The 27,438-nt window shown below is 40.9% G+C and overlaps 3 protein-coding genes across 4 annotated transcripts; 1 reads left to right on the top strand and 2 right to left on the bottom strand.

The window, feature by feature from the left end:
* Positions 1-434: 434 nt before the first annotated feature.
* ascl1b (achaete-scute family bHLH transcription factor 1b) lies at positions 435-2,049 on the bottom strand. Its single transcript, XM_072385186.1, has one exon. The coding sequence runs from the start codon at positions 1,845-1,847 to the stop codon at positions 1,239-1,241; it is 609 nt and encodes a 202-aa protein (XP_072241287.1). The 5' UTR covers positions 1,848-2,049; the 3' UTR covers positions 435-1,238.
* Positions 2,050-6,324: 4,275 nt separating this feature from the next.
* On the top strand, positions 6,325-9,638 carry irf7 (interferon regulatory factor 7). Of its 2 annotated transcripts, XM_072385530.1 has the most exons (10): positions 6,325-6,505; positions 6,781-6,934; positions 7,372-7,555; positions 7,631-7,731; positions 7,841-7,892; positions 8,023-8,142; positions 8,234-8,436; positions 8,756-8,957; positions 9,077-9,192; positions 9,305-9,638. In XM_072385530.1, the coding sequence occupies exons 1-10, from the start codon at positions 6,498-6,500 to the stop codon at positions 9,491-9,493; spliced, it is 1,329 nt and encodes a 442-aa protein (XP_072241631.1). In that variant the 5' UTR covers positions 6,325-6,497; the 3' UTR covers positions 9,494-9,638. The 2 variants fall into 2 exon arrangements, with proteins under 2 accessions (XP_072241631.1, XP_072241632.1); XM_072385531.1 differs by lacking the exon at positions 6,325-6,505 and having other exon boundaries at positions 6,767-6,934; positions 7,372-7,543.
* Positions 9,639-12,273: 2,635 nt separating this feature from the next.
* phrf1 (PHD and ring finger domains 1) lies at positions 12,274-26,792 on the bottom strand. Its single transcript, XM_072385540.1, has 19 exons — positions 26,716-26,792; positions 25,184-25,326; positions 24,959-25,066; positions 24,644-24,843; positions 24,443-24,526; positions 24,220-24,353; positions 24,020-24,111; positions 23,232-23,410; positions 22,798-22,930; positions 22,522-22,646; positions 21,191-21,378; positions 20,827-20,949; positions 19,573-19,727; positions 16,618-18,529; positions 15,323-16,524; positions 15,171-15,247; positions 14,470-14,619; positions 14,236-14,364; positions 12,274-14,101 (listed from the first exon to the last, which is right to left on the bottom strand). Exons 2-19 carry the CDS (start codon positions 25,269-25,271, stop codon positions 13,937-13,939), a joined length of 5,244 nt encoding a protein of 1,747 aa, XP_072241641.1. The 5' UTR covers positions 25,272-25,326; positions 26,716-26,792; the 3' UTR covers positions 12,274-13,936.
* Positions 26,793-27,438: the final 646 nt, after the last annotated feature.

The following is a 27,438-nucleotide window of genomic DNA, read 5'->3' as shown; positions in this document are numbered from 1 at the left end:
TACTCCCCCCTCCCTCCGCCCCAGGCACTCTGGGCTACTGGTTAAAGGCAGAGTATGCAAAAGAAACAATGCAATGCATGAAACGTAATATTAATCTCCCTGCCCTGAATGGAGACAAAGCGCAGTAGAAGGTGCGCGTCAATAATGGTTATTGAGTGCTCACCCAGCTGCGCAATTTTCTCCGTGTGCCCAACCAAGTCGGGAAAAGGTCACGCAGGGGCTTTGAATAGAATAGAAGCTCCCTAGTTTGCTCAATTACCGCCACCACTAACGCACACTGCTGTCTCACAAACGAGCGCGTGTGCACACAAACACACAGACGCTATAAAAATGTACAAATCAGCAGAAGAACCAAACCACGGCGAAGACATATAATATAAATAGATTCATCTTTATTTATAAAAAAATGTTTTACACAAAATATATCTGTTAAAATCAAATATTTACATTTTAGGCTACGGGAAACTGAGAACAAGTGCATACATTAAAAATGTCTCCTTACCACCTATCAAAAGAAAACACTACAATCTGTCACAGGTAGTCTCGATATTGCTGTCCAGTTTCACGCCTCATTCATGCCAGCTCACCGCCTGCTGACAGCAGGTCGTCACGTAAAACAAACAAACAAAGAAGCACTGTCAGAAAAGTGGCAGTAAACGTTGTTAAAGAACATTTTGTTTGACTCAATGTACAAAAATATGTTCTCGTGTTAAAATAATTCGTTGTATGGTACAATTGTGTTATCAAAGGTCAGAAATGTACATCAAAATTAATTTTTGTTGCGTCTTCCAACTCGACGCGGCAGGTGAGGAAGGCAGTCCCGGTTTGATTAAACTCTCATCGGACAAATCCTCTGGAACATCAGCGCCAACTTTGCAGAGCCTGCCTGTCGCGTAATTGCACTTATTCAGACATAACATCAGCAGTTCTTCACTTCCACGCGTTAGTGTGTCACTGAGTCCAACTCCCCGTTTCTTATGGAGACCTTTGGGACAACTATTTACGCTCTCTGCAACAAGATGCTCGCTCTCTTTCGCTCATACAAACGCCCTCGAGCTTTCTCCCTATTGCTTTGCTCCTGCAGAAGCAGCCTCGGTCAGGGAGGGAGACGACAGATCACCTGTAAACACGGAGGCAAGACTGATCTGTGCCTTTATGAAGTCTTTGTCAGCATTTCTGATAGAAGTCAACCGCTTTTTTGCACAGATGCTGGATGTGTTATTTGGATGTTGACAGCATCAGTACCTGTCAAACCAGGTTGTAAAGTCCAACAGTTCCTGCTCCTCGGAGCTCAGAGGCTCATAGCCGCCTTCATCTGATGAGTAGCTGGAGTGAGGTGACTCCGGGTCAGCGGAGTAGCTGTTTGAGATGGTTGGTGATGGCAGCCCGCATTGGAATGCAGCCGACACCGCGTCATGCTCATCAAGAAGTTGTTGTAAAGCCCTGATGTACTCCACCGCAGACCTCAGCGTCTCCACTTTGCTCATCTTCTTGTTCGCGGCGCCGTTTGGCACATGCTGACGAAGCGTCTGGAAACCCATGTTGACTTGTTTGACCCGGTTCCTCTCTCTTTCGTTTCGCCTGGCCACGGCCACGGGCTGCTGCTGTGGGATGGAGTAGCCGAGACCGTTGAAGCTCAGACGCCGCTTGCAACGCAGGAGCTCCGGCGAGCTGGAGCGCTGTCTCTTCAGCACTTTGGTCTTATTTTGGTAGCCGGCTGTGCTGGTGTTTGGTTGGACAGCAGGATCTGCGTCCTGGGCTGGGGCGTGCAGGCTGATGCTTGCGCATCTTTCACTAAGTCCAAAGGTGAATGCTGTCTGCGTGGTGGTGATGGTTGTAGTTTCCATCTCACTGACAGTTCTTCTGAGGTGATGGATGCAGGGTGAGAGTGCAGCCTCAGTGGCACAAGAAGAAGAGGAAGAGCAGGAGTGGTTGGCAGTGCACAGCTCTCGTGTCTTTCGCGTGGGGACCGTGTGGCTAACTCTAGTCCAAGTCTCTCTTGACTGCTTACTCCACGAGCCGATCTGACCCAAACTTTGGCAGCACTCCTCTTTTTCAACACGCGCCCCAACACACACCCCACCCACCCACTTTTTTTGCAGACGCACGCTTCGTCGCGAGGCCCCGCCCCCGCTGTGTGATTCTTCTGCACGCCGACTCCCCCGAGCCAGGCGCGTGGCTCAGGGAGCTCAATAAACAATCCCGAGCTTTCACTGCGCCGGGAGCACGCGCTGGGCTCATTTACATTCCAATGTCTCTAACTTGAAGGCCCATTGGTCGATTCAAACGGCCTGCAACCGTGCGAAAAGAAAGAAAGAGGAAAAAAGACAGAGAAAGAAGAAAAAGAGGAGAGAATGAAAAAGTGAATGGTTTGGTTCTTTGAAATGCCTTTTGAATCTGACAATGTACCCCTGGCAAGTCTTCAAATTATCAGTCTTCCCCCCTCGGCCATCTTTCTCCTCTGGCTCTTTACAATCGCAAATACCATTGACGCTCTCTGCAGTATCCAGGCTACAGATTCACAGAGAAAAATAAACTGCAAGCGTGTCTCTGAGCACACAGTAATTGGCAATTATGAAGGTCGTAAAGGAACGCAATTCATGTAAACTTCGGGTTTAGATATGCAAACGAAATGGCTATTACCTCTTGGCTCAGAGCTCTGCTTGTCCACCTTGTTTCCTTATCTTATGAAAGTTTTCTATTTTTACACTCCTGAGAGTCGCAGGTAAAAATCCATCCCAGTCCTGAAACATGGATGCAGCATTTCAGCACCACATCCGAGTGGACAGTTTAACGCAGCAACAGCCTTGGTAACTTTTGACCACTAAAGTCGAAGCGTTTTGTTTTATTCGGCTTTACTTTCCCTCAGTTTCGCTGAGGTTCTTAAAAACACGTTGTTTACGAGGATAACTGTGCAACACAGCAAAAACGAACAGGAGGAGTCAGCACGCAGACATGAAGACGACTGTCAGGGCAATAAAGATTGAACTCTTGCGACCTCTGGCGACAAAAAGTGGCAATTACATACTGTAACCCACGTGCTTTTTTTTTTTTTTTGCTTTTTTTTCTGTTTTGTCTCATTCAAAGAGGGAAATTCCCTTAAGATTTCTTCAGAGGGTTTGGACGGTTTTAACCAGATAACAAACAACAAAAGATACCACAAAGGATTTTTTTCCAACATATGAACAATAAACAGTCCCACCCAATATTTGCCAACTCAACAGTTGATAATGCTGGAATATAGCTGTGTATATATTGTTTAATAATCATATATATTCTATAAACAATACACAACATGACTAACTTTCCAGTACTCAATTCAAACAGCTTCGTCACAGATAGTTTTGCTTCTGCATATCTGAATTCTGTCCTCAGTTCAGGAGAAAAAAAAAGAGCTCCCCGTTATTCCCCCAACTTTTGCTTTGACAAGATATGTTCAAACCACACTGTTCACATCTGAGTAAAGGGTTTGTTTGTGGTGTCAGATATCTCAACTTATGACACAGTAAGTAATAGCTTGATAACTATTGACTTTAAGTGGCAAAATTATGTAACACATTGGATGTACATTTTTTTTTTAATTTAAAAGCCGTGCCAAAGAGGATGTTTTGGGGTTTTTTTGTTTCTTTTTTTAATGAAGAAGGAGATAAGCCCAGTACTCTGTGATTGATAGAGTGCAATGCAAGATATGTCTCACTGTGAAATTCCAAATTATTCAGAGAATACATCATGCATGATAATATCACTGCAGAAGCCAGACAATCAGAGAAATCTCTGTTCAAAACACACCAGTTGAAACACAGTAGACAATATCAACCACAACCTTCGTTTGGCCTTGCTTTGTCAACAGCAGGTGGCGCTACGAGAAACCACAAGAGGAAATTCTCACAAAAATCCCTTCACTCAGTTTGGCATTATGAAGAATATCTCTATCCTGAAATAAGATTTGCCCTGATGATGATGAGGAAGTCTCACAATACATACAGTGAACTGAATATCATACTACAGTGGTATTCAGGTAACAGTTATCATGAAAAACAACATTAGCACACAGCTGATTTTGTGCTTCATGGTCACCTTGGAATTTCTTTGGGTTCATTGATAAAAAAAAATAAAACTCAAGAAAACACAGCTTGACAGACATAAAACAGGATTTTTGCATCATCAGAGGGAGTTCCAAAAATGAAAACATGGCACATTTTGATATGATTCGCTGTGTGTGCTGTGTCCTTGAACAAATCTGAAAAATCCTGGAAAAGTGGAGGACAGGGAAGGGAAGTGAAATTACACAAGAATTGGAGCTCTGGCCTCAACATTCATATGGACAAAGATTAAACCAAAAGGAAGACAAGATCCAAAGAAGAGCTTTGAAATGTCCCTATAGAAGTCTGGAGAACTATCCCTGAAGACTATTGAATCATTCCAAGCTCATTTGCATTTTAAAATTCTGTTTTTGCTTTATAGACTGTATCTCTATTGACCGTCTTTTACATTTGTAGCTCAGCTTAATTTCCAGACAGAAAAAACAAACAAACATGACAGTTTGCTTGGACTTGTCAGAGACTTAGTGTCAAGTAAAGGTGTGGCTGCTTATGAGAATTAAGCTGGTGTTTTGTAACACTTTCCTGCCCCAGAGCTGACACACACAAATTCTGATTTGTGAACAATTCATCATGTCAACAGCGTTTCATATGAGATACATGTGTGAAAGGATATACGAGTAGATTTAGGAGTGTGTGTGTGTGTGAGAGAGAGAGAGAGAGAGAAAGATAAAGATAACAAGACAATAAAAGAGGTTAATGAGAAAGGTGAATGTAGTGAGAATTCCTGGCCAAAAATCCCCATTTTTAAAAAAAAAACAAAAAAAACAAAAACACAAAGGTTCAATTGCAGCCGCTCAATGAAAGTTGTTCTTCAAAGGTCTCATTCTCATATCTGGTTTGTACTAATTAGCCAAGTCCCGTCAGTACATAAACAATGCCTTTATGTCATTAATGTCTCAAACTTGTCACCAGTATATGTGTTCTTCGGCCCACAACTATCATTTGGTTTCACTGACAATTTAAAAATATGTCTTTTGCATCATCAGTAAAATTATTGAAGAGGATGTGGGCCTTTATGTGTGGTTTTTCAATAACCAGGGTCCTTCCTCAGTGCCTGCACTGTGAGCCTGTTTCTTTCTAGAGGTAGTAAGAGGCCTGCATGCTACTTCCAGTGCCCGGGAAAAGGGAAGTGCTCTATCTGAGATCGTTATCGCTTCCCTATTCCTGAAATGTTTGCTGGACTGTCTGTCTGTGTAAGCTATATTCCTTACACAGTGCTTCCACTAATGCAATATGTGGTCAAGATACAATGAGACCTAAGCAAAGACTTTCCCCTGAGGTGCAAACTAAGAAAGTTGGAGTAAGCCATGACCTTCAAATTACCAATATGAAACACTGATGGCAAAAAGAGGAAATGGTACCTTGCTTGGATGAAGTCGAAGTATTTAGCGATGTTGACTAAAATGTCTCTCACGGAGACACCTTCTCTGCACTTTCACCAGTTTCTCTGATTCATTCTCATGACACAGATCCACACCTGCAGGATTCAGTCACTGAAAGCTTCAGAAGGCACATAACTATGCACATTGCTATGGGACAGTCACTGATGGGTTTATTTGTCTATATTCACAGGAACTGGGTGGTTTCATGGGACACTATTTTAGTCAGGATCTAAAAGTACGCCAGGTCTGAGCAGGTTGATTGCTTTGACTCAGACAAGTGTCAGTTAACATCTGTACTTAGAGCACTTGCTAGAGCACTTGGGGGGGGGGGGGGGGGGGGTCTCACAACTTATCCTCAGTACACATAAAAATAAATCACAATGGTGTCATATTTCAGTGTTACCAACATCTTTTATAATTCATAATCTTGGAAAATCTAATTCGACAGGTTATTCTCTTAAAAGACCAGCTTAAGTGCAAATGAACAGAGAACTAGAAGCCCATAGGGGCATTTAAGAGGGCATTTTGGAGATGCAACAATAAGGTTGCAGTAAACTAAATCCAAATGCAGCTCTTCATGACGGAAATTCTCAAATTCAACAAAAGGCGAGTCAGTAATGGTCCCTTGGTCTAACTTGCACTGCGTGGGCTGAAAGACAAAAAAGGTATGGTGATGCAAAGTTTTTTGTTTTTTTGGGGGGGGCTAAAGCACTTTCAGTTTCTCTTGAACTGGGAATCAACCATCCCACTAAGCACACCCACCGAATCTGAAGAGATGACGTACGTTCCATTTCGACATCGGAAGCAGCTCGACGGCCTGTTTAAAGCCGAGACTGAGACCGTAACGTCTGTTTCATGAATCAAGCTCACTCTCCTTGTTCACTCTACAAGGAGTGGCGCCCTCCCACGGAAGTAGAGACATCAAATGCCCTCATTATTTGCGCGAGTATAAATGCAGTTTAGGTAACAAGTGAAACCAGACCAACTGGGATACTAACAACTCAGCGGTGCAATGCAAAGGTATGATGACATTCTTGTTTTTTTCTTTCTTGGGCATTTAATATGTTATTATTCCGCATTTTATTGCTTTTAGCGCGGCTCTGTTAAACATAGTCTGTGCGTACAGTGCAATTTGGCGACCACTGCTCTCTGATGGTGAACGTTGTCTTCCTTTTCAAAGTCTGCAGACAAAACTGAAATTCTGAAGTTATATCGTAGACTTTGTTGTCTTTTTTGCCCTCTTCCCTCTTCGGTGTGGCGTTTCAATTCACGATCCCTATCATGTTTCCTCTCAGCCCTCCCAAACCTCAGTTTGCCAGCTGGCTCATAGAGCAAGTGGAAACGGGACAATACACTGGCGTGTGCTATGTGGGGCAAAACAAGTTCAGAGTTCCCTGGAAGCACAACTCCAGAAAGGACTGCAACGACGAGGACGGCAAAATATTCCGGGTAGGTTTAATGACCAGCAGAAATTGTCTCTACAGCTTGAGTTTTGTATGACTCATCGTAATAAAATAAAACGGCGATGACTTTGTTTACATGTGTAATACAGTAAATCCAGTCGTTTGCATCAAAACCAAGTTTTTCCTTGGATCTTTTAGCTACTGTCACACTTGTCAGGAGCCACAACAGTTCATACCAAGGATCATATAATTATATTAATCCTTCCTCATTTATAGTGGAGCTGCTTCTTAGGTCTTTTACATGATAATTGCAAAGGGTGCTGAGAATTATTAATGTAGGAGGTGTTTAAAGTTGCCTCGAACGTATTTCAGGAGAATTGGGTAAATGCGTGCACACACATGTTCATTCCTACCAAAAGCAAAGTATCCACCTCTATTGATTTGCTTGTTTTGGCTGACACTGTACCTGTATGTGGTTCACAGGCCTGGGCAGTGGCCAGCGGAAAGATCAATGAGTTCCCCAATGACAAGGCCAGGTGGAAAACCAACTTCCGCTGCGCTCTGAACAATCTCTCTCAGCGGTTCAAGATGATAAAGGATGATTCCAAAAATCTCGACGACCCCCATAAAATCTACGAGATTATCAACACAGGGCGTAAGACTGTTGGTACTTAATCCAGGAGTTTGGATATGAAATCACTGTTGGGTAGAGAATGATAAATTCGTTTTTCTCTGCCTGCAGACAGCTATGAGTGCCCACCTACTCAACACTCCCAGGAGGATTCTGACATGACTCCAGACATCTACAGCTCTCCCATAGAGGAGTTCCCCCCAGAACATGAGGTACAGTGTTGCCTAGAATGTGCTTTCACTTCTGTTAATAGGTTTAACATTTACAAAAACTTTAAAGACTACTTGAATACTGAAATATTTAATTTTTTTTCCTCCACAGTGCAATCTGCTTAATGATTTCATGGCTTTGGATATTGGCACCCAGCCAACAGGTAATGTTGTATATCAAGGACAATAATATAATGTTGTATGCAAGATCCTCTTCATTTGTGTATGTTTTTTTTCTAAGTGGTTCATAATAAAGTTTATAAGGAGCTCAATTTAACTATCAATGTTAACTAGGGGAGCAACTTTGGGCAGATGGCTATGTCCAGCATAACCAAGCCGTCCTTGGAAGCTACCCACCTACATCTGAGAACCTCACACAGCTATTACCAGGGGATCAGCCAGCCTACATTGAGGGTATGTTCAGTTAAAGAAGACCAAATCATTATCTAGCGGAAATGTTTGCAAAGTGATCATTTATGGGTTTTTTTGGTTTTTTTTTTAACAGTAAATCCTACCCCAGTCTTCGATGTAGCTCCACAGCCAAGTCTGTTTGATCTGGAGATCTCCATCCACTACAGGAAAAGAGAGGTGCTACAGACGACGTTGAGCACCAACCGCCTTCAGCTCCACTACAACCAAGAAGTCCCTGACTTCAGTCCCCATAGTATCTGCTTTCCCTCCACTGAGGACCTGCTGGACCACAAACAGGTACATCATTTCATCAACTGGACCTTTTGTTGTGATCTAATCCAGAAATAAAAACAAACCATCAGTAAACGATGTCTCTTGCATGGGCTCCCCTCTTTTCTTAGACTTGCATATTTAGTGAGGATAGCAAAAGATTTAAAAATATGTAAACACAAAAGTTTAAAACTCAACACACTTCTATTATTTGGCTTTGTGTAGCTTTGAATGTGCTTTGACTTTACATCTAAACTTATTTTGAATATTCAAAAAGATTGCCTTGCTTTTGTCAAGTCCATCAGCTTTCAGTTAGTTGTTCTGACTACAAACTCCTTTACTGCAGATTGAATATACCAACCGCATACTTAACAGCATCCAGCGCGGTCTGTTCCTGGAGGTACAAGATACTGGTATCTATGCTTGGAGGCAGGACAGATGTCACGTATTTGCCAGCACTAGTGATCCCAGCGTGGCTCATCCAAACCCTCAAAAGCTGCCCCAAAACACCAGGGTGGAGCTCCTCAACTTTGGAAAGTTTGTGGATGGTAAGTGCAGATCGCGTTCTCTTCTAAACGTATAAAACTAACATAGTGATGCTTCTTGTTTTTTTAATTTAGCGTTAAGTTTAAACTGAAACAAATGGTGCCACCTGTTTTCGTTTCAGAGCTTAGACAGTTTAAGGAGAACAAAGGTGGCTCTCCTGAGTACACCATCAACATGTGTTTTGGAGAAAAGTTTCCTGACGGAAAACCTTTGGAAAAGAAGCTCATCGTAGTAAAAGTAACACTCCTTCCTACTTTTTTCTCTATGCACCTGCTTCTTTTATAGCTTCAGTCACTTTTTCAGTCAAGTGCGATTAAAATCTCCCTTTTCTTTTTCTTAACCCGTGCAGGTGGTGCCGCGAATCTGTCAATATTTTCATGACATGGCCCAGATGGAGGGGGCTTCTTCTCTTCACAGCTGCAATGTCAGCCTTCAGATTTCCCACAACAGCCTCTTTGATCTCATCAACTCTGTGTTTACTCTGCCAACAGCTGAAGAGCTCCTTGCATCTACCATACCATACACCAATCACTTCTGAAATCTGACCTTTTACCAGCCTCTAATGTAAAGGATTTCAACTTTCAAAGGAGTGCGGCGAGAAATCCTGCTCTTAGTCAAAGCCCTGCTAAAAAAGTGGCCGATCCAGTGACCTGACTGTGTCGTGCTCGCTAATACCTGCTAAAGCATGAAAGAGCATTATTAGAATGGCTGCTGAGGAATATGACATTGATAATCGCCATTGCTTTTCTTCAACTACTTCTCACTTTATGTGCACAACAGTGACAAGCTGACAATTTTCACTACATAAGTAGATGTATGCTTTTCTACAGGTGGACTGCTACATTCCTAATCTAGTTCAGAAGCTACAAAACAAATGTTTATAGGTTTATTGTGAATGTTTGGTTCAGTAGACGTCATCCAAAAGTACTAAACATAGTAACGCCTTGCTTCCTTAGTAAGTCTTACCTATTTATCACAGATTTATAGAACTTGAGAATGTTAGTTTGTGTATTGTCCTTTTTTTCTGTCATGCGTCATTTAGACGTTGTGTCATTTGTGTGACTCTCAAAACTTGTTAAGCCTTTTTTTATATTCTGCTGGTCACCTCTCTGTTGTCACACAAGTTAAATGTAACTGTAATTTTTTTTTTATTTTTTTTTTTTTCTAGATAAGCTTGAATGAGAGCTACTCTCAGGAGTCACTCCATTTCCATAATGTATGTACATTGTTTAAAATGTAAATAAAAAGAATCTGAGAATACTGTCAACCGACCATCACACGTTATTAGTGAAAAATGGTATTGCTGTATGGAAAAATAGTGGATATTTCAAGGTTGATATCTGCAAAAAGCTTTAAAAAAAAAAGCTGGGACTGGACTACAAAAGACTAGAAATGCTTAAGGAAAAAAGTTGATCCTGTAGGATCAAAACAAAAGGAACTAGATTGGTTGCAAAGAGGTCAGTAATGTGATCGGATATGAAAACAGCATCCCATATAGACCACGCCATTCATGGGTAGAGATGAGGGGATCCCCATTCTGTATAACATCATGACTGAGTATATGTGATCTTCGAACCCTCAGGGCGCACTGGATTTAAAACCAGAAATCACTGCATGGACTCAGGAACACAGTCATGCAAAGAAAAGAGATGTACTGCACAAACAAGATCCACTATACAGGGCTGAGCTCATTTCGCATGGAAGGCGTGTGCTTTGGCTCTCTCCTTCACTGCAGTGGGTATGTTTGAATGAAGTCATGAGCAATGAAGAGGAACGCAGTTCTGTTGTCTGACTAAACAAATCTCTATTTAAAATACAAACCAAAAAAAAAGCCTATCAGCATATAGCTCAAAATGCGGATGCAAAACAACATATACGGGTGTTGGAGCAACGTTTGCCGACTGTGCTCCTTTTCAACAAGACATTCTGCATATAAAACATGTTACTGTTGCACGAAAGTGTCATTAAATGAGTTTATACAACCTGTAATGTCATTTTTATTTTTTTTTTTTGGGGGGGGGGGGTGTCTTTTAAATACCCACATCTCTATGAGCTTGCATATCTAGTTTTTGCCCTTTCTTCTAAGCAGAACTACTCCAGCCTCTTTAAGGTGGAGCGGTTTAAGGTATTGCTGGTGTACAACAATCTTTAAGTCAAGACACACATGGTCTCAACTGGACTGAGATCTGGGCTTTAACCGGGTGGTTTAGCATGTTTGGGGTCCATCGTTCTGGTGGAAGGTGAACCTCCACCGTCTCAAATCTCTTTGACCGAATTTCCCTACATTCAGCACCGTCCACTGTTGCCTCAAATAGGACCTGCTTCCCAGTCCCTGCTGATGACAAAACATCCCAACTGCATGATGCTGTAACTACCACGCTTCACAGTGGGGGCCGGTGTCCTTTAGGTGAAGAGAAGCGTTGGGTTTGCTTCAGGTATAGAGTTTTCCTAAAATAAATAAATAATAATCCAGTTTTACTCTTTGCTGAGCAGAAGACCTTCGATGGTTGGCAAATCTTCCTCATCTTTTTGACAATTTTTTTCTGGAAGCAGTTACTTTTTTCAGGTCCATAAAACTCAGCTCTGCAGGGTGTAGAGCTGAAAGAAGTCCTATAGACAGATACTTTCTTGTGTGGCTTTCCAGCTTCTCAAATTTGTTGCCTCTCTGATTAATGCCCTCCTTGCCTGGTCTATGAGTTTTGGTGGATGCCCCTCTCTAGGCATGTTTGTTTTGTGATCATGGATTTAACGGGGCTCTGTGACATTTCTAAAGTTGTGGATAATTGAACCAGACTGTGATTTGTACTTTCCCACAATTAAACCCCTGATCTGATTGGAGAGCTCCGTGCTTGGTGATGCTGCACTCTGGGCTTGCAGAATAGGTGCATTTATAGTGGCATCATGTGACACTTAGACCACACACAGGTGGACCCTATTTAATCATGTGACTTCTGAAGTCACAGATCTCATTTTGCAGCCTTAAAGAGAAAAATGCTTTAAGCATCATCCATTTGCTATACGTGCTTAATCCAAGTCAGATGCCACACATAGGGCCACACGGGACAAACATATACGCTCACACTGACACCAGTTAACCTAACATGCATGTCAGGGCAGTGGGATGAACATGCCAACTCCACACAGAAAGGCTCCAGCTGGGACTCCAACCTGGTGATGGTGCTAACCACCACACCAGCCGCTTTCAGCATCATGACATTTTTATTGTGCAGATAGAACTTCAAGCTCCAAATCTGTAAAAAAAAAAAAAAATAATAAATTGTCAAATAGGACATAAAGTGAGCCGACATAAGCCAAAAATCTATTTTCCATCAGTGATTTATTATTTGTGTTCCCTCTGAGAAACACCTGGCCTGTTTGATCAAGTAAAAGGCAGAAAAAAACATTCAGAACACATCAGCACCTGCTTTTTTCTTTTTTTTTTTTTTGAGTCTTCCATTTCAAGTCCATGGCTTTATTAAGCCTCAACATACATAATGACTTTATACAATTAAAGGCAAACAAAGTAGTATACAGTAGACAACAAAATAATGAACAACCAGGAATTAATTTTTTTTGTGAATACTTTAGTTAGAGAAAGTAACACAGAGCAGTAAAGATTATCACTAAGATAAGGTTTAGGCTAAAGACACTGTTAAAGCGGCCAACATAAGGCTGTGATTACTGCAGAAGTTCTGTCCATCTTTTCTGTCCCGAACAAAAGGAACCGCACCAACTGCTGGTAAACGCTGGGGCATGTATGTGGTTTTTAAACTGATCTCAATCATAGAATGATGCCAAAAAAAAATAATAATTTAGCTAAATATTTTACTGAATACAAAATAACAACAACGAAAGCCTTTAGTTAAAACGTTTGACATGACAGCGTCAGATCAAAAATTAGGTCTCCAATTATGTAAAGAAATGAGGGTGGCACCTTTGCTAATAACACACTGTGCTTGTCTTAAAGTTTTCTTGCTCTAAAATAAAATCTAGTTTTCCCTCGTGTGAAACCGTTGTGTTAAAGAAGAATAACCAGACAAATGAAACCAAAAAAAAAAAAAAGCCCTACATTTTACAATTAACTGTACCGCTTTGGCACAAAAACATAATATTCTCTGGGTTTTCAAAACACAGTTTTCTAGATTTGTCATGTTTTGGAAAAGAAACAAAGAAAAAAAAAAAAAAGGAATAATGCAGAAATGCCTTCAGAGAATCGGTGGAATTTGATAAGAATGACTCAACCAGACTTAACTCCTTAAGAGTTAGACGTTAGAGATGTGGAAGACAGAAAACACAGACCTGGAAATATAAAACCTAAATCAGACATTTCTATAAACAAGAACCGCTTATGCCGCTCATTCACAACAGGCATCAAAGAAACATACAGGTGATTATATCAAATCTGAATTATTTACAACTAAATCTAAAATTGTTCCAGTTCTATACTGATAAATTGTCTACAAAAATTGCATAACAGTGTCTTTCCCTAATGTGACGATCCTTATAAATATGCAGACTCTGCATACTGTTACCACTTGTGAATAGACAAAGTGAGTTTTGACACACATAAATACCCTATCCCTCCCGCTGAAAAAAAAAAATCCATAGAAAACTCAAAGCCAACATGACACTGCATCCTCCCAGTGATATGCGCGAGGATAGATTCACCTGATAGAGTCACCTGATTTATATTCCCTTAGAAGCGTCTTTGAGTTTTTGCCTCTTTAAGGCATAACCTCCCAGTCTCCCATTAGGTGTCTGAGCTGTACTACATGTAAATACCAGTTGCTGGCAGTGTCAGTCCAGGCAAGAGACACCGAAGGGTGGTGTTCACAAAAAAAAAGTAGAAAGCTCAACATTAAAGAAAATGTTCCACGTTGGAACCGTGAACAGATTTGAGTGTGGCGTTTCACTGGGTGTGTTATAGAGCTGGAGACCACACCCAGGGGCAGGACACAAAGTTGGGCCTGATCATGACCCCTCATGGACTGTCAGTTATTTGCATGGCCTCTGTCTGTGCCTCAGGCACCTTCTCTGAATCCTCTCCTTTTTTATGTTTCCTAGCATGTTTGTATTTGTCCACGTATGCCTTCACCAGATTTCCCACTTTCACTGGATTGATTTCCCCGCTCTTGCTGTGGCACACCTGGTGACCAGAAACACAAGATAGTTCGGTAAGATAAACTGACCCCCTGAGACATTCCTTAGAATTCATCAGAAATACATACAATCAATGAAAAAGTTACAGCAGTGAGCAATTATTTTGGTATTTTTACAAACCTTCTGAACAGCTTTGCGTAAAATCTCTTTGTATTCATCCTTGTTGATGTCTCTCCTTTGGTAGAAAGGCTTGATAGCTAGCTTCACCTCCTCTATGGCTCTCTCCTGCATGTGCAGCTTTTTCAAATACTGTTGGCAGGAATAAAACATCATCATGATCTGGGTTTCCCAAACAGTGTTATTACTTGAGTGGGCCACGTGTTAAAGACTGAAACTATCAAATGCCATATTCACCTTGTCTTTCCTTGATAAATCCCCTTCCTCTACCTCTCCTTGTGTAGTGGCTGATAACTCTTCAGGATGCTGGCCATCAGAACTTGTGCAGGCACTGTGCAGACCAACAGCACCCTTCTTTGAGGTGTCACTGGCAGCTTCGACCATGTCCTGAGGCAGTCAAAGAAGATTATACATCAGCCAAGAGTCCAAAACCCTAGGTCATTTCTTTTTCATTGCGCATGACACAAAAAAGCACTGCAGCTATAAGGTAATCCAGGTTTTAGGATATATTAGCCATAAAGTTTCTAAATTTTGCACTCAAAATGATCCACAACCGAAATACGTGTTATTCTTATATACCAGGATATTTCTTAAGTACTAGTGTATAAATCCTATATAGATAAATAACATACAACAAAAAGATCAAATTCATTGGCGTTGTGCATCTTAATTACACATGAATATATGTCTGCTAACATAATTGGTTTAGAAATAGTGAGGGCAAAACATGAAGCACCCAGTTCTACTTTCGTTTCATCTGAAAATACCTCGGGATCAGTTTTACTTTCTATCACGTGTCTTTTTTCCAAGACCATTCACTTGTTCTTCCTGAGTAAACACTGCCACATCCAGGTAATAAAATGCACTGCATGTATGATGCACTTGTAGAAGTACAAAAACATTAAATAATGCTGCTGTGACAAGCAGCTCATTCCCACCTGACTGGATGTCTGGACTGGCAAAGAGGGTCTGCGAACTCCTTCCTGCTTCAGCTTCAATTTATAGAGTGCCAGCTCTGTGCAGAGGAAGCAAACATTTAGTTGAGAGTCAGATCCAGGACACTCTCCTGAACTCCATCGATAACACTTACTGCTTGAAGATTTCTCCGGCTGAGGCCCCTCTGGCTCCTGTATGTTCCAGGTAACTCGCTTCACCTGAGTCTTGGACTTCGCTCCTGTTGCAGTCGGCACCTGCTCGCCTTCATCTTTCCCCTCCACTTCTTCTTTCTCCCGTTTCACTGTTGCACCACTCCCCTCTGTATGCTCAGATTTCACATAATCCAGGTTGTCCAGCATTACATCAACATTGAAGTCATCATCTGAGTCTGAGGGCTCTTGCTTTACAGGGACAGTCAACCCAACAGTGTTTTGTTGTTTGCCAGAGTCCGCTGACACTGGCTGAGATGGGGATGCTGTGTCCTGGAGGCGCTCTGCTGAAACAGGTGTCAGCAGTGCAGAGAATGAGGTTACAGGAGGTAAGGGGCAAATCTCAGAGGGACATGGTTCAGATTTAATCACGGTCATTTCACAAGTGTCAGTTTTGATAGGCTTTTCCTCTGCTTTAACATTTTTGCTTCCTTCCAAGTAAGATGCGTCTTTTTCTTCGCTCTTAATTGGTTTATCAAGCGGAGAATCTTCAAACATATCCACAGACAGTTTTTTTTCTTCCCTGATTTCTTTTGAATTCTTTATATCTTTTGTAGTTTCTGTAGTTGTGACCCGGCTCTCTGCACCAAGGTTTCCACCTTCCTTTTTGACTTGAGGGGTAAGGGAACGGGACGGCAGTTCCTGTTTAATCACTTTTTCCACACACTTTTCCTCTTTGATGTTTTTTCTAGTCATATCTTTTTCTTTTTTCTTCTCCTGTGTCTCATCTGTAGCTCTCGAGGATGAAACACATGTCCCTGACGTTTTCTGTGTAGCCCTGGATGATCCTTCTTTTTTCCTTTTCTCTCTCGAGCTGGATCTGGACTTGTGTCTCCTCTTGTCTTTAGACCGTGATTCCACTTTATCTCTGGATGGGAGAGATGCAGGTTGTCCTCTGGTGTTATCTTTCCTCTTTTCTCTGGATCTAGACCTTGATTTTGAGCGAGATACTGCACGTTTATGCTCTTTGGATCTAGATCTAGTTCTGGACCTGGAACGTGACTTTGAGTGGGACCGACCACGTCTTTTGTCTTTTGACACTCGCCTTCTCTCATAGTCTTTCTCTCTGCGATCATTTCTCTCCTTGCCCCTTTGTTTTTGTTTCTTCCTCCTTGAACGCTCTCTGCTGCTCGAGCTGGAACAAGACCTAAAATGCAGACAAAGACAGACAAAATCCTTATTTGATGAAATGCATGCTTTGATGAATACTGCAAGCTTCTGGAAATTTCTATACATTTACCTAGATGGTCTCCTCCTTGTCTCGTCTCTTGATCGCGAGCGGGAATGCTGTCTCCTCCTCTGAGTCCTATCAGGAGAGTTGGGCTGAGAGCTGTCTGATGTTGAGCGTGCCCTCCGCCTTTCTCTTGACCGTGACCGCCTGGAACTCCTGCCTTTGTCCTTGTCTCTTTCTTTCTTATTACCTTCCTGACCGGAGGCATGATGATCTTCTTTTCTACTTCTGTCTGTCTCAGAACTACTGGACTGTTGCTCTTTTGAAGTTTTGGCGGTTTGCTTGTGGCCTAAATCTTTTAATGAGGACTTAGAACAGGATGTGGAATCTGATTTAGTTTCTTCCTTTTGTTTTTTCTTGGTGACAGCAGAGTGCGATGCTGGTGAATCATGCCCGTAGTTAAGCAGATATTTATTGGATATTCCAGCATGTTGTCCATTATCACCTGACTGTGCGTCCTTCTCAGTTTTTACTTGATCCAAGCTATGTTGAGCAGGTGGTTTGATTTCTGCCATCTCTGAATTAGAGTAACTTCTAATGCTGTCACCAAAACTTTCAGATGCGTCATCTACTTTTGGTTCCCTCTTAACTTTACTGTCAAGGGATAATGTTTGCTTATCAATTTTCACGTCTACTAATTTTGACTCTTGTTTGACTTTGACACAATCCACTGACAGTATTGGATCCACTATGGTATTCTGAGCAGTCCCTGGTTCTTCCTGTGACACCTCAGTCTCCTGTGATTCAGTTTTCACCTGCACCAGATCCCACCTGCTCAGTGCTGAGCCCTCCTTCTTTCCTAATGTAGGAGTCTTTTGCTCATGTGTGGCTCGTTGAGGGCTGGTGTTCAAGCTTGTGCCCTCAGCTTCATCACCTGAGCTGCTTGAATCAGACAGCGTGGGATTAAAGGGATCATAGATATTATTGCTGTCTTGTTCCTTACCGACCAGGGTACGTGATGCCAGCAGCATTTGCTTATCCTTGCACTGTTTCTTTTTTGCTTCATCTTCCTTCTTTCTCCAGTGTTGCTGTATGGGGCCTTCAGTAGTCGAGGATGATGCCATGCTTAGCCGCCTTGCATGCCAGGTGTTCCCACTAGAATTAATGCGAAAACTCACAGCTGATGAAGATGAAGAAGATGAGGCATACCGTGGATGGCTAGCAGAGGAGCCAGAGGCAGAAGAAGAGAATGAGCTGGAGAAGGATGATGATGAGCTTGCCCCGTCAGACTGAGGTCTCTGGGCCTGACCGTCAGCTTGGCCCTTTTGCTGGTCTACACTTTGCTGCCGTCCTTTATCCCGAGACAGGCTGTTCATGCCGGTTTCAGACATGCCGTAGCCATTACCACTACTGGTAGAGTTACCATTTCTTCCCCGATTACTGCCAACTCTGTTGTTATTATGACTGCCACCTTGACTAGTACTGTCATTTGTCACATTGTTACTCTCCTTTCTTATTTTTGGTATTCTTGGAAGCACTGACACATCTACCCACATGGGCTTTGTAGGTGCCTTTTTAGGTTGGGACTGTGATGAAGCCATTTCGTTGCTTTTGAGGTTAGACTGTTGGATGGGCTGAACGGATGAGAAGGTGGTTACTCTTGGAGCCCTTACTTCATTGGTTTCCAAGTGACAAGGAGGAGGGGTTGGTCTGTATGGCCGACGAGAGTGAAAACTTGGATCTCCTCTTGGCGGTACATCAGAATGGCGAGCTGGTTGGGTGTGATTGGATGAGGAGGGCATGGAGGAGGGTAAATGAGATGAGTTCTGGCTCAAATGTCTATTCACAGAGCTATGGGAGGATCCTGGTAAATCCCCACTGTAGTGTGGAGACAGAAAATTGTCTCCTAAGTTAGGTGACATCCCTGGGTTGATGGGGGTGCTGGCATCTTCTGGTATTGATGTAGACGGCGTCACTGTAACTGAATAATTGCATAAAAGAAAAATGGGGGGAAAAAAAGTACAGTATGGTATTACTTTTGGCTTAGTATGAAGTAAAAAATCTGAGTATATTAGCAAATTCTCTCAAGGTAGAATTTAAGAACAATTACTAAAAACAATCACTCATAAAATGTGTTATTGTTCATGTCTAAATTAAAATGATCTGTGATGTTTCAATCTGGACACTTGTGAAAATCTGAGAACAGGTTAGAGGAACACACAGTGTACTAATCAAGGAAATTAAACCCATTACAAATGCTGTAATGATGCAAAGGTCGACCCATAACTTGCAGGTCGTGCAGGTTGCCCTCGCTCTATCTCATTCACCCACTTTTTAATAAATGCACCAGAGAGGCAGCAGGCCTCTATCCTGGCTGCTGTTAAGAATCTGTATCGCTAAACTAAGTACTGTAGTTTATTTTAATACAATTTGCCTATAGAAGGACAATAAAAAGACAACTACAACAGTGTTGGAGTCCTGATTAGAGGTTATGATTCAGGTTCAGGCGATTATTCAACAGATATTTTTGAAGATGGGGTTGTGCAGATCGGCTCGACTTAGATTGATGCATATTGCATATAGGTCTTTGACATTATATCACAAACATGCTGTCCACTCTCTTGTGAATATGAGATATTGTATGTGTGCTTTGGCTCTCTCCTTCACTGCAGTGGGTATGTTTGAATGAAGTCATGAGCAATATTAACATAAAGGTGACATGTCTGAGTGCCAGGATGTTGTTGGTGTGACACGTTGATAAAACCATTATCATCAGACATCCCACGTCAGAAAATTGATTAACAGTCCGTTACAATCAGCTGGAGATGTTGCAGATTGACGATAGTTTAAAAGCTTGATATTCACAAGCTGGGGTTGTTGGATATTCAATGTGAGCATAATGCTTGGCAAATTTCAACAACAAATGCTTTTCAAATGAAAGGCGGAAAAAAGTTACTTCTCCAAACACACAGATGCTGCCTATTTCAATCTTACTGTCTCTTAAAATGGGTCCCAGACACTTACTTGGCTTTGCAGCTTTCAGGGAACCATCACGATTTATGACAACATCAGAGCTGTCCATCAATAGCATGTTTTGTCCTGACAGGATGCTGCCGAGTAGATCAGGCACAGGAGCCGCCTCCACAACAGCTCCGGACTGTTGGACATTAACACCCCTCCTGAAAAAGATTTAATGGGATCTCTGAAGTACATATGTTGGTAAATCTAAAAAAGAGAAATCAATACTTCAGAATGATGAGAATTTTTGTTTTCATGTTGTTTTCTACTTTTATTAATCATTTATTAATTATTGGCATATTCATTTCTTTACTGTGCTAATGTTTGTGAAGTTTGATACAATCTGCAGCTGTCGATTTGACTGAGATGAGCAACAATGCATCTTTTCCCATGATGGACGACAGTAAGAATTTTTAGAGTCTGTTTTCTTTCGATGAGCTTTTTTTTTCTCTTTTTTATGACCCATTTGTCACCAAGTTAGACATGCCTGCATTAGCTGAAGGCATTATGTGACTCAGAAATGAAAAACTTCTGCATTCTTAAACCATCCATCATTAATGTTTAAAAACTTTTGGACAGTGATACAGTGGTTATATTTTAGCAGTGTTGCTAAGTTAGTCACTATACAGAAGTCTATTCAAGCACATGCAGGAACACAGTAGGAGACACTACAGGGTTTCCCACTCATTGTTAATACTTGGGTGGGTTGGCAGTATACTAACTGCCACTTACATATTCTTCCTTTTTTTAAATAATCAAAAACAGTGATATCAGCTTATCTAAAGCCTTGTGCAGTGCTTTGATTCAGCCAGCCCCCTGTATTGAGAGTAGTCCGACCCAATGTTGTCTTGTTGTTCATTTAACAACTTTTACATCTCTTTTTAGAATGTTTAACACCTTTTTGAAATGATGCAACCGATGAATAAGTCAATCGCTTTTTTGCTAAGCTATCTGTCCTCTGTGCTGCTCCTCACTGCTTCAACCACAGAGAGGGAGACCCCATATCGCAGCATTACTATTAAACACACAGACTTAAATGTCTATTCTATTCTGTCTATTCAGTGAGTGGCAGAAAGAACAAGGGCCACATAATAGCTGACAGACATTCTGTTGAAACACAAGTAGCAATTAATAAAAACATTAATAAGCTAAATGAGTAGATACTGTTGTGATGTACAAATCAAGAATAAACCATTTTAATTTTAGAAACTGCTGCCAATACTCAATGTGACACGTGTTGACAGACAGAGAGTTTGTTACCTGGAAAGACTCGCAGTGACTGGTCGAGCCACAGGCTGGTGAGAGCGAAGAGCAGAGTGAGAGATCCCTCGCCTCTTGGCCTCCAACAGCAGCGTAACGTGGGCCTGCTGTTCATCCTCCTCACTGGTCAAACCGTAGATCACAGAGATATGATTAACACTGAATATTCTCACTGACATGCTAACACTGTCCAGAAACGTATGCACACTTTAATAGATCACATTCAGTAATATTTCATGTTTTTTGAAAATTAAGCTAATGAATCAACTTTATGCATGGAAAAAACAAACAAACAAACAAACAAAATGCAATGACAGTCATTACTACGTAATGATAACGAGAAAACCAATGTACGTCTTCTTACCGATCCACAAATGGATCCAGGTCAAATGGATCCCCATAGATAGAGAGGGATGCAGCTCCTATGTCAGCCCGCATGCTGCTTAATGTGTGCTCTGACGGCCTGTACACTGTAGGAAGTGAAGAGCTCTTCTTGTCCTTCACAATTCCAAGATTATTAGCAATGCGGCTTTTGGGAGTCTTTTTCATTACCTATAAGGAACCATACGTAAAGAGTCACTTAATAAGAAACACTAACTACGACAGAATTTGCTTATTTATCATTTTCAATTAAGTGTGACATACAGTGAAATGTTTAAAACTGTATGGTCTTAAAATGGCTTGACATTAGCGGTTGCTCGTTTGCCAGACAACTGGACTCCGTGCTAATGGAAAGTCCCATGTAGTTGTCTAAACAACTGAGTGAAAACAATATGAAGTGTTAGAGCATCCTCTAGCCATCCATGCTTCTTTGTGCTGAGTCTATGTGAAAATCACAGACAGGGTTCACAAACTGTGGACCAATCAGACAGCATGTGCTGTTCTCATCCTGTGAGATTTACTATCTCAGGCACACAACTGAAGTAAATGGCTGAATGTGGGTTTAAAATGTTCTTTTTACCATGCAGGTACAAAAAATAAAGAAAAAAGTTTTTTTCTAGTATGTTGAAAAAGCTCCCCTCGGTCCGCTTGAATCACTTTGTTAAAAAGATGTGCTCAACTCAAAGATTTCTATAAACTCTGGCAGATTGAGGCCAACGGCAGTCATGTAAAAATTCAAACTGTCAACACTCACAAATAAGTTTTACAAGTTAATATTCAGTGAACAACAAAAAAATAGATGGATCCACCATGTAATATTAATGTTGTTATTAAATACGTTCAGTAATGCCTGACAGTTTCAGCTTTGACTGTGCTAGCAACAACGTAACGTTACCAACCTGCTTTCAAACCAGCAGAATAGCTAACTGACTTTTCAGTGAAGTCTAAATCAGGGAATATTTGTCATCACATTTTCTTCATAAAGTGAAAAAAAAGAAAAAGAAAAGGCGATGTTATCTAAGAAAATTAATGTCTTTTGTATCGTCATCCTTGACAGATACAGCTCTTATAAATATCCCAAAGCTCATGTTAATGATTCTACAAATAGCACATTGTACTTGCACAAATAGTTTCCTCCACTGTATGTTTTGTTCATAAATTACCAAAAACAATTTTTTCAAATTCCTGTTAATCTTTTTTTCTTTTTGATCAAATCAGCCCTCGATTCTATCTCGGACAAGTAAAATAAATCAGTCACTTGGAAAAAGCTTAATATCAAGGCCTATTTAGCAATACTAATGTTGATACACTTACCAGTTTTCTTCTAGATTTAGTCCTCCTAACTCTCCGTTTCCTCCTCTTGACACCTGTGCTTGCCACTTGACCATTTTTACCCTTAGCAGAAGATGTCCTCTTATTTGTCACCTTTCTGCGCTTTCCTGCATAATTAATAATAAAAGTTACAATAACAACCCAATCAAAGTTTAACCCTTGAGGCAATCTTTTGAATAACTCCTGCACTTCATATGTCTTCTTGTTTTATCAAAATCCTGGAATCCCCTACTCATTTGGACTCATGTCCTCACTTACTAGTCTTGCGTCTGCGGCTGGACGGAGCACGAGGTGTGAAGTCCCGTACATAAACAGCTGTATTGAGCCCAGCCACCACAGCATTTATAGTTTCATCCAGCCAAGTTGATTGTATCAGATATGTTGGAGCCAGCTAGAGAGGAAATGTTTGCATTACTCTGCTGCTTGTGTAATATTTGCACAAATACCATTAAGAAAGAAAAACTTGCATGCATGCATGCATTGCCTCACAAGCAGTCACCAACTGAACAGCATAAACATTAATTATTAATTAATTATTAACATGTTAATATTGTCAGTCAATTTAATTTGTACACCAGCAATCCTTGTTGAGCTTAAGACATTTACTTCAAAATCCAACAACGCACATATGTTTGCACTTGAGAAAGGTTAGAAAATTAGCCATGACAGAAGCGTCACGCCTCATGCCAAACCTGCGATGTGCGTGCCTGGGTGATACGATGTCGGTTGACATTGGCACGAACCCTCTCACTCTGCTGGGTACGGGCAATAGCTCTTGTAGGACCTGCAGTATGAGGTCGGGATCGACTGGTGGCAGGATGGGCAGTAGAGGGAAGGCTGTCTGTATCACTGAGTTCCTCAGCTAAACCTCCTGAGGCAAAAAGTATTTAAACATCCGACTTATGAAAGAACACACCAATAATCTATGGTCAATTAGTTAGATAATTGGGTATATGTGCAATTCTCATACATAATATTTTTCCAACTCACTTTCTTTGCAAAGAAAGGTAAACACAAGACCTAAAACTACACCCAACAACAAAAGAAAACACCTCAAAATACACTAAACATACCATATAACAGACAAGTGCATCACAGGACAACAGTTAAACCATTCGATGGCAGATTCATACATCTTTCTCTATCATGCACCAAAGAGTACATTGAAGGTTATATGAGACTTATTGTCTTGCCCAAGGACACTTCAACATGTGGACTGGAGAAGCGAGGGGACAGAACCACTCTAGAAAGAGTTGATGCAAGTGAAACACCTGTGTTTTAGAGCTGGAGCAAGCATTTTGACAGTCAAAGCAGAAATAATTGGCTCTCATTGAGGCTGTGGTTCCAAACAACCCCTGGAACCAGTGGTGGAAAACCCCTTCCTTATCTCTTCATAGTTGCTGTTTATTTTTCAGTTTGTAAGGACCTCTTGTAGCCCAAGTTTATAATATCTAAGATGCAAAATTACTGAAAAGCTTACTTGAGTGACGGCCGTTGGCTTCACACTCAGGACAAAACCATTCCTCAACGGGAACAGAATCAAGAGGAGGTGTGAGGCACTCCATGTGATACCTATGGAACAAAAAGACTGAACTCACAACAAGCTTTAAGATGGTCAAGAGTGAAAAAATGTACTCTCTACAGAGAAAGGTATATTAAATAAAATCATATCTATCTCACCCTGCATCACAGCCATCACAGAGCAAGAGGCGATCCTCACGGTCACTGCCCCCACACACCTCACAGCTGGTCTGCTCCAGGTCCAAATCTACAGTTTCTTCTTGACCTGCCTTCACTGGCTTCTGCACTGTTATCTGAATAGATCATCAACATACAGCAATCTTGTTTTTGGTACAAAATGGATTTTTCATTCCACACCTTATGTAAAAGCAGACACACTTACCATTTTCTTCACTTTGCCTCCATAACATTTCCTAAGGTATATGCTGCTAAAGACAATACGGTCTACAGGACATGAGTTTGCATTCTATATGTGAGGGGAAAAAAACAACAAGCAAGAGGAGTGAGTTATTTTTTTCTCAACCACAGACGGTAAAAAAGATTGCTCTTTCACTAGTTTTCTACATCAATAAGTCAGACCCACCTTGGTCCATTCAAGGATGCAGTCGAAACAGAAGTAGTGCTCACAGCTCTCTGGTGTTGCAACAGGCTGGCTGGTGAATGAGTTCAGGCAGATGGGACACCTTTCTGTGTCCTCATCTGAGCTCATCCCTGTAAGGTCAGCGGATGTTCCCCCAAAAGCTCCTTCCTCTGGCTTTGCATCTGCATCCTCCTCCTCCTCGTCTGAAAAAAGTGAGAAGAAATCAATGATTCACTGCATGTACTATTCAAACCATATTTCCAGAGGAAATTTCCTTCACATCTACAGAAAATCTAAAGCTCTGTGTGTCACTTTTACCCTCCTCCTCTTCATCATCATCTGCCCCATTTACTTGGTCTTGGTCTTCTTCATCACCACTATCAGATTCTTCTTCCTCAGATTCCTCCTCCATGTCATCTGAGTCATCTGAAAGTCAGGTGAAAAAAACAACAACAAACAAACAAACACAAAATTAATGGAATCTCACTAAGGGAAGTGAAGAAAATTGTTGTAGAAAATGTAAAACGTTTTAAAAGAAGCTACCTGAAATGGCCCAAAGTGCAGCTCTTTTTCCCTTATTGTGGGACGTACTGCGGTTGATCAGCTCATCTTGGCTGTCGTCTTCATCCATGACTGACCATCAGAACAACGGCTGCAAAATTGACGGCTTTTATCTAAAAATTAGACTTGGGAGATACAAAAGAATTGATTGTGTTTAACATTAAAGGATACAAATAAATCAAACACTCTTGCTTGCTGTAAACTTGTAACTTCCACGTTCAATTTGAAGAGCTGTATTTTGAAACGGTCCAAATTGAATCCGTCGTGCTGGTGGACTAGATGAAAAAATGGTCAAACAATAACAACAAAATGTAGATGAATCTGCTGAACCTCAGTCACATTCAGCTGAGAGCGAACATAAAGAGCTAATAGAAATCATTGGCCAGTTTTAAAGTAACAATTCAGCCTCAAGTACAAGAAAAATGTCATATAGTGTTTGCTTTTCTTAGATAAAAGTTAAAATAAATAAATGAATAAATCTGAGATAGTGGATTCCAAAGTCTCTGTAATAGAACTCATGCAACTGACATGTACAAGATCGAAGCTCTTGCCCTGTCTGCATGGGTCAGTTTAGTAGACAATCTGGGACTTGGCAACGAAACAGTTTAATACATCAACACCTTGGTTTTGGGTATATTTTAGATAAGTCTTGATATGTATTTTGTATACACTTAATTTTTACAAAAGCAATTTTACTCAAACACGCTTGTAATGTAACAGCATTACAGCTACTACTCTAACAGATTCCCAGTTTCTCATTATTACATTTTTCCATTCATTCCAATGTTGAGGGTTATGACAATTCTGTCTCGTTGACTGTTGCTGATTTTGGGTACTGTTAACTTGTAGGCCAATGTACTACATGCTAATAAGAATTCATGGAATAAGAACTTTATAAATTTTATATTCTACGTCCGAGCATTTTAGTTGAAGGGAAGAGAGAAAAGCTGGCCACTGGGACATTATCACAATCACAGAAAACCAACAAGTTGAAAAATTTCCTGTCTGAGCACGTAAGCCCTTTTGAACTAATATTAGCTCACGATCAAATAACAAATTTGTGTACTTTATTTTGTCTTTATTATTGCACACAAACAGAAATATGTTACTTAACGCTAGCTAGCTAACCAACAGCAACCTTACTGAGCAAAGGCTACATTTGTAAACAAAGAAGAAAACTTCCCACCTAACAGTGCCATCCCAAGTTCTTATAAGACATGTGCATGCATCACAAATGTAGATATCTCCCTTAAAGACACAAGCTCTGACGACAAGAATGGGGCAATTCTGTAACCTTGTTCCTACCGAACAAATGACGCTGGATAGTAAAATTAGCTTCAGTGTAGCATGCTAGCTAGCCTCGTAATAGCTAAAATTAGCTAACGTCAACTACAAGCTCTTTCAAACTCTAAATAAAAAGCGCTTAGCGTGCCAGCGCATTTACCCAAATCCCATGCAAAGCCAATGCAGCAACAATGTGGTATTAAAGTATTCGGTTTTAATTCCAAACCTACCCTATTCAGTGGTGTGTAGGGTATGTTAGAGAGATTTGAAGTCTCCACGGTTGTTGAGTGACACCACCGGCTGGCGAACGACGGAAATGGCCGAGTGCACTTCGACAAATGTGACTCTTAAAGAGACAGTGTCCGTCATAAGGGTCAATGGGTCCCTTTTAAGATAACGGGATTACAGAAACATACAAATGCAGCCGTAACATTTATTATCTTATATTGTATAATTTGTTTTTAAAATCACATTTTCAATGCAAATGCAATGGAAAAGCATGCGGCATTTACAGATGATCAAATTAAAATGTACCTGCAAAAAACAGTTGACATAGTACATAGATGGCACAGATTACTTCTTTTATGGAAAAGTTTTTTATACGTTTTTGTGTTTGTTTTTTCTCTCTTTCTTTAATCAAAGGCTCCAAATTTCCATCATGTTCATTTAGAATATTTTAGATACAAAATAATTAATAAATTAATTAATTCCTCCACAAACTGTCAGACATTAGTTTTGTCTCTAAAACAAAATTGGCAGCCTGGCAATGTGAAAGGAGCAACTCTGAAATATTGTACATTTGAGCATATTCAGCATTTAAAAGGGGTCATAAAAATGTAAAAATAACCCTGACAAAAGCATGCTTTCTGTTGAGTGTAGTAGTCAACTGTATCGTGTCTTTTAAGTGTTTGTCACTTTATTTTAAAGACGTTATCTGATAATATTCAAGAATA

Source organism: Leuresthes tenuis, unplaced genomic scaffold, assembly GCF_036924035.1.
Source record: "Leuresthes tenuis unplaced genomic scaffold, fLeuTen1.0.hap1 SCAF_5, whole genome shotgun sequence".
NCBI classification, from domain to species: domain Eukaryota; kingdom Metazoa; phylum Chordata; class Actinopteri; order Atheriniformes; family Atherinopsidae; genus Leuresthes; species Leuresthes tenuis.
The sequence above is the reverse complement of the archived record's forward strand: the minus strand, read 5'-3'. Positions and strand labels throughout refer to the sequence as shown.

Bases quoted from the DNA above. Each gene is read 5' to 3' on its own strand.
- phrf1 (XM_072385540.1), bottom strand. From the start codon at position 25,271: ATGGATGAAGACGACAGCCAAGATGAGCTGATCAACCGCAGTACGTCC. The intron at 24,354-24,442 runs GTAAGTGTGTCT...TGATCTATTCAG, and splicing joins GAGGCAAAGTGAAGAAAATG to ATAACAGTGCAGAAGCCAGT. The intron at 16,525-16,617 runs GTAAATGTATAG...TCTGCATTTTAG, and splicing joins ACAAGGAGGAGACCATCTAG to GTCTTGTTCCAGCTCGAGCA.
- ascl1b (XM_072385186.1), bottom strand. From the start codon at position 1,847: ATGGAAACTACAACCATCACCACCACGCAGACAGCATTCACCTTTGGA.
- irf7 (XM_072385530.1), top strand. The intron at 8,437-8,755 runs GTACATCATTTC...CCTTTACTGCAG, and splicing joins ACCTGCTGGACCACAAACAG to ATTGAATATACCAACCGCAT. The intron at 8,958-9,076 runs GTAAGTGCAGAT...TTTTCGTTTCAG, and splicing joins CTTTGGAAAGTTTGTGGATG to AGCTTAGACAGTTTAAGGAG.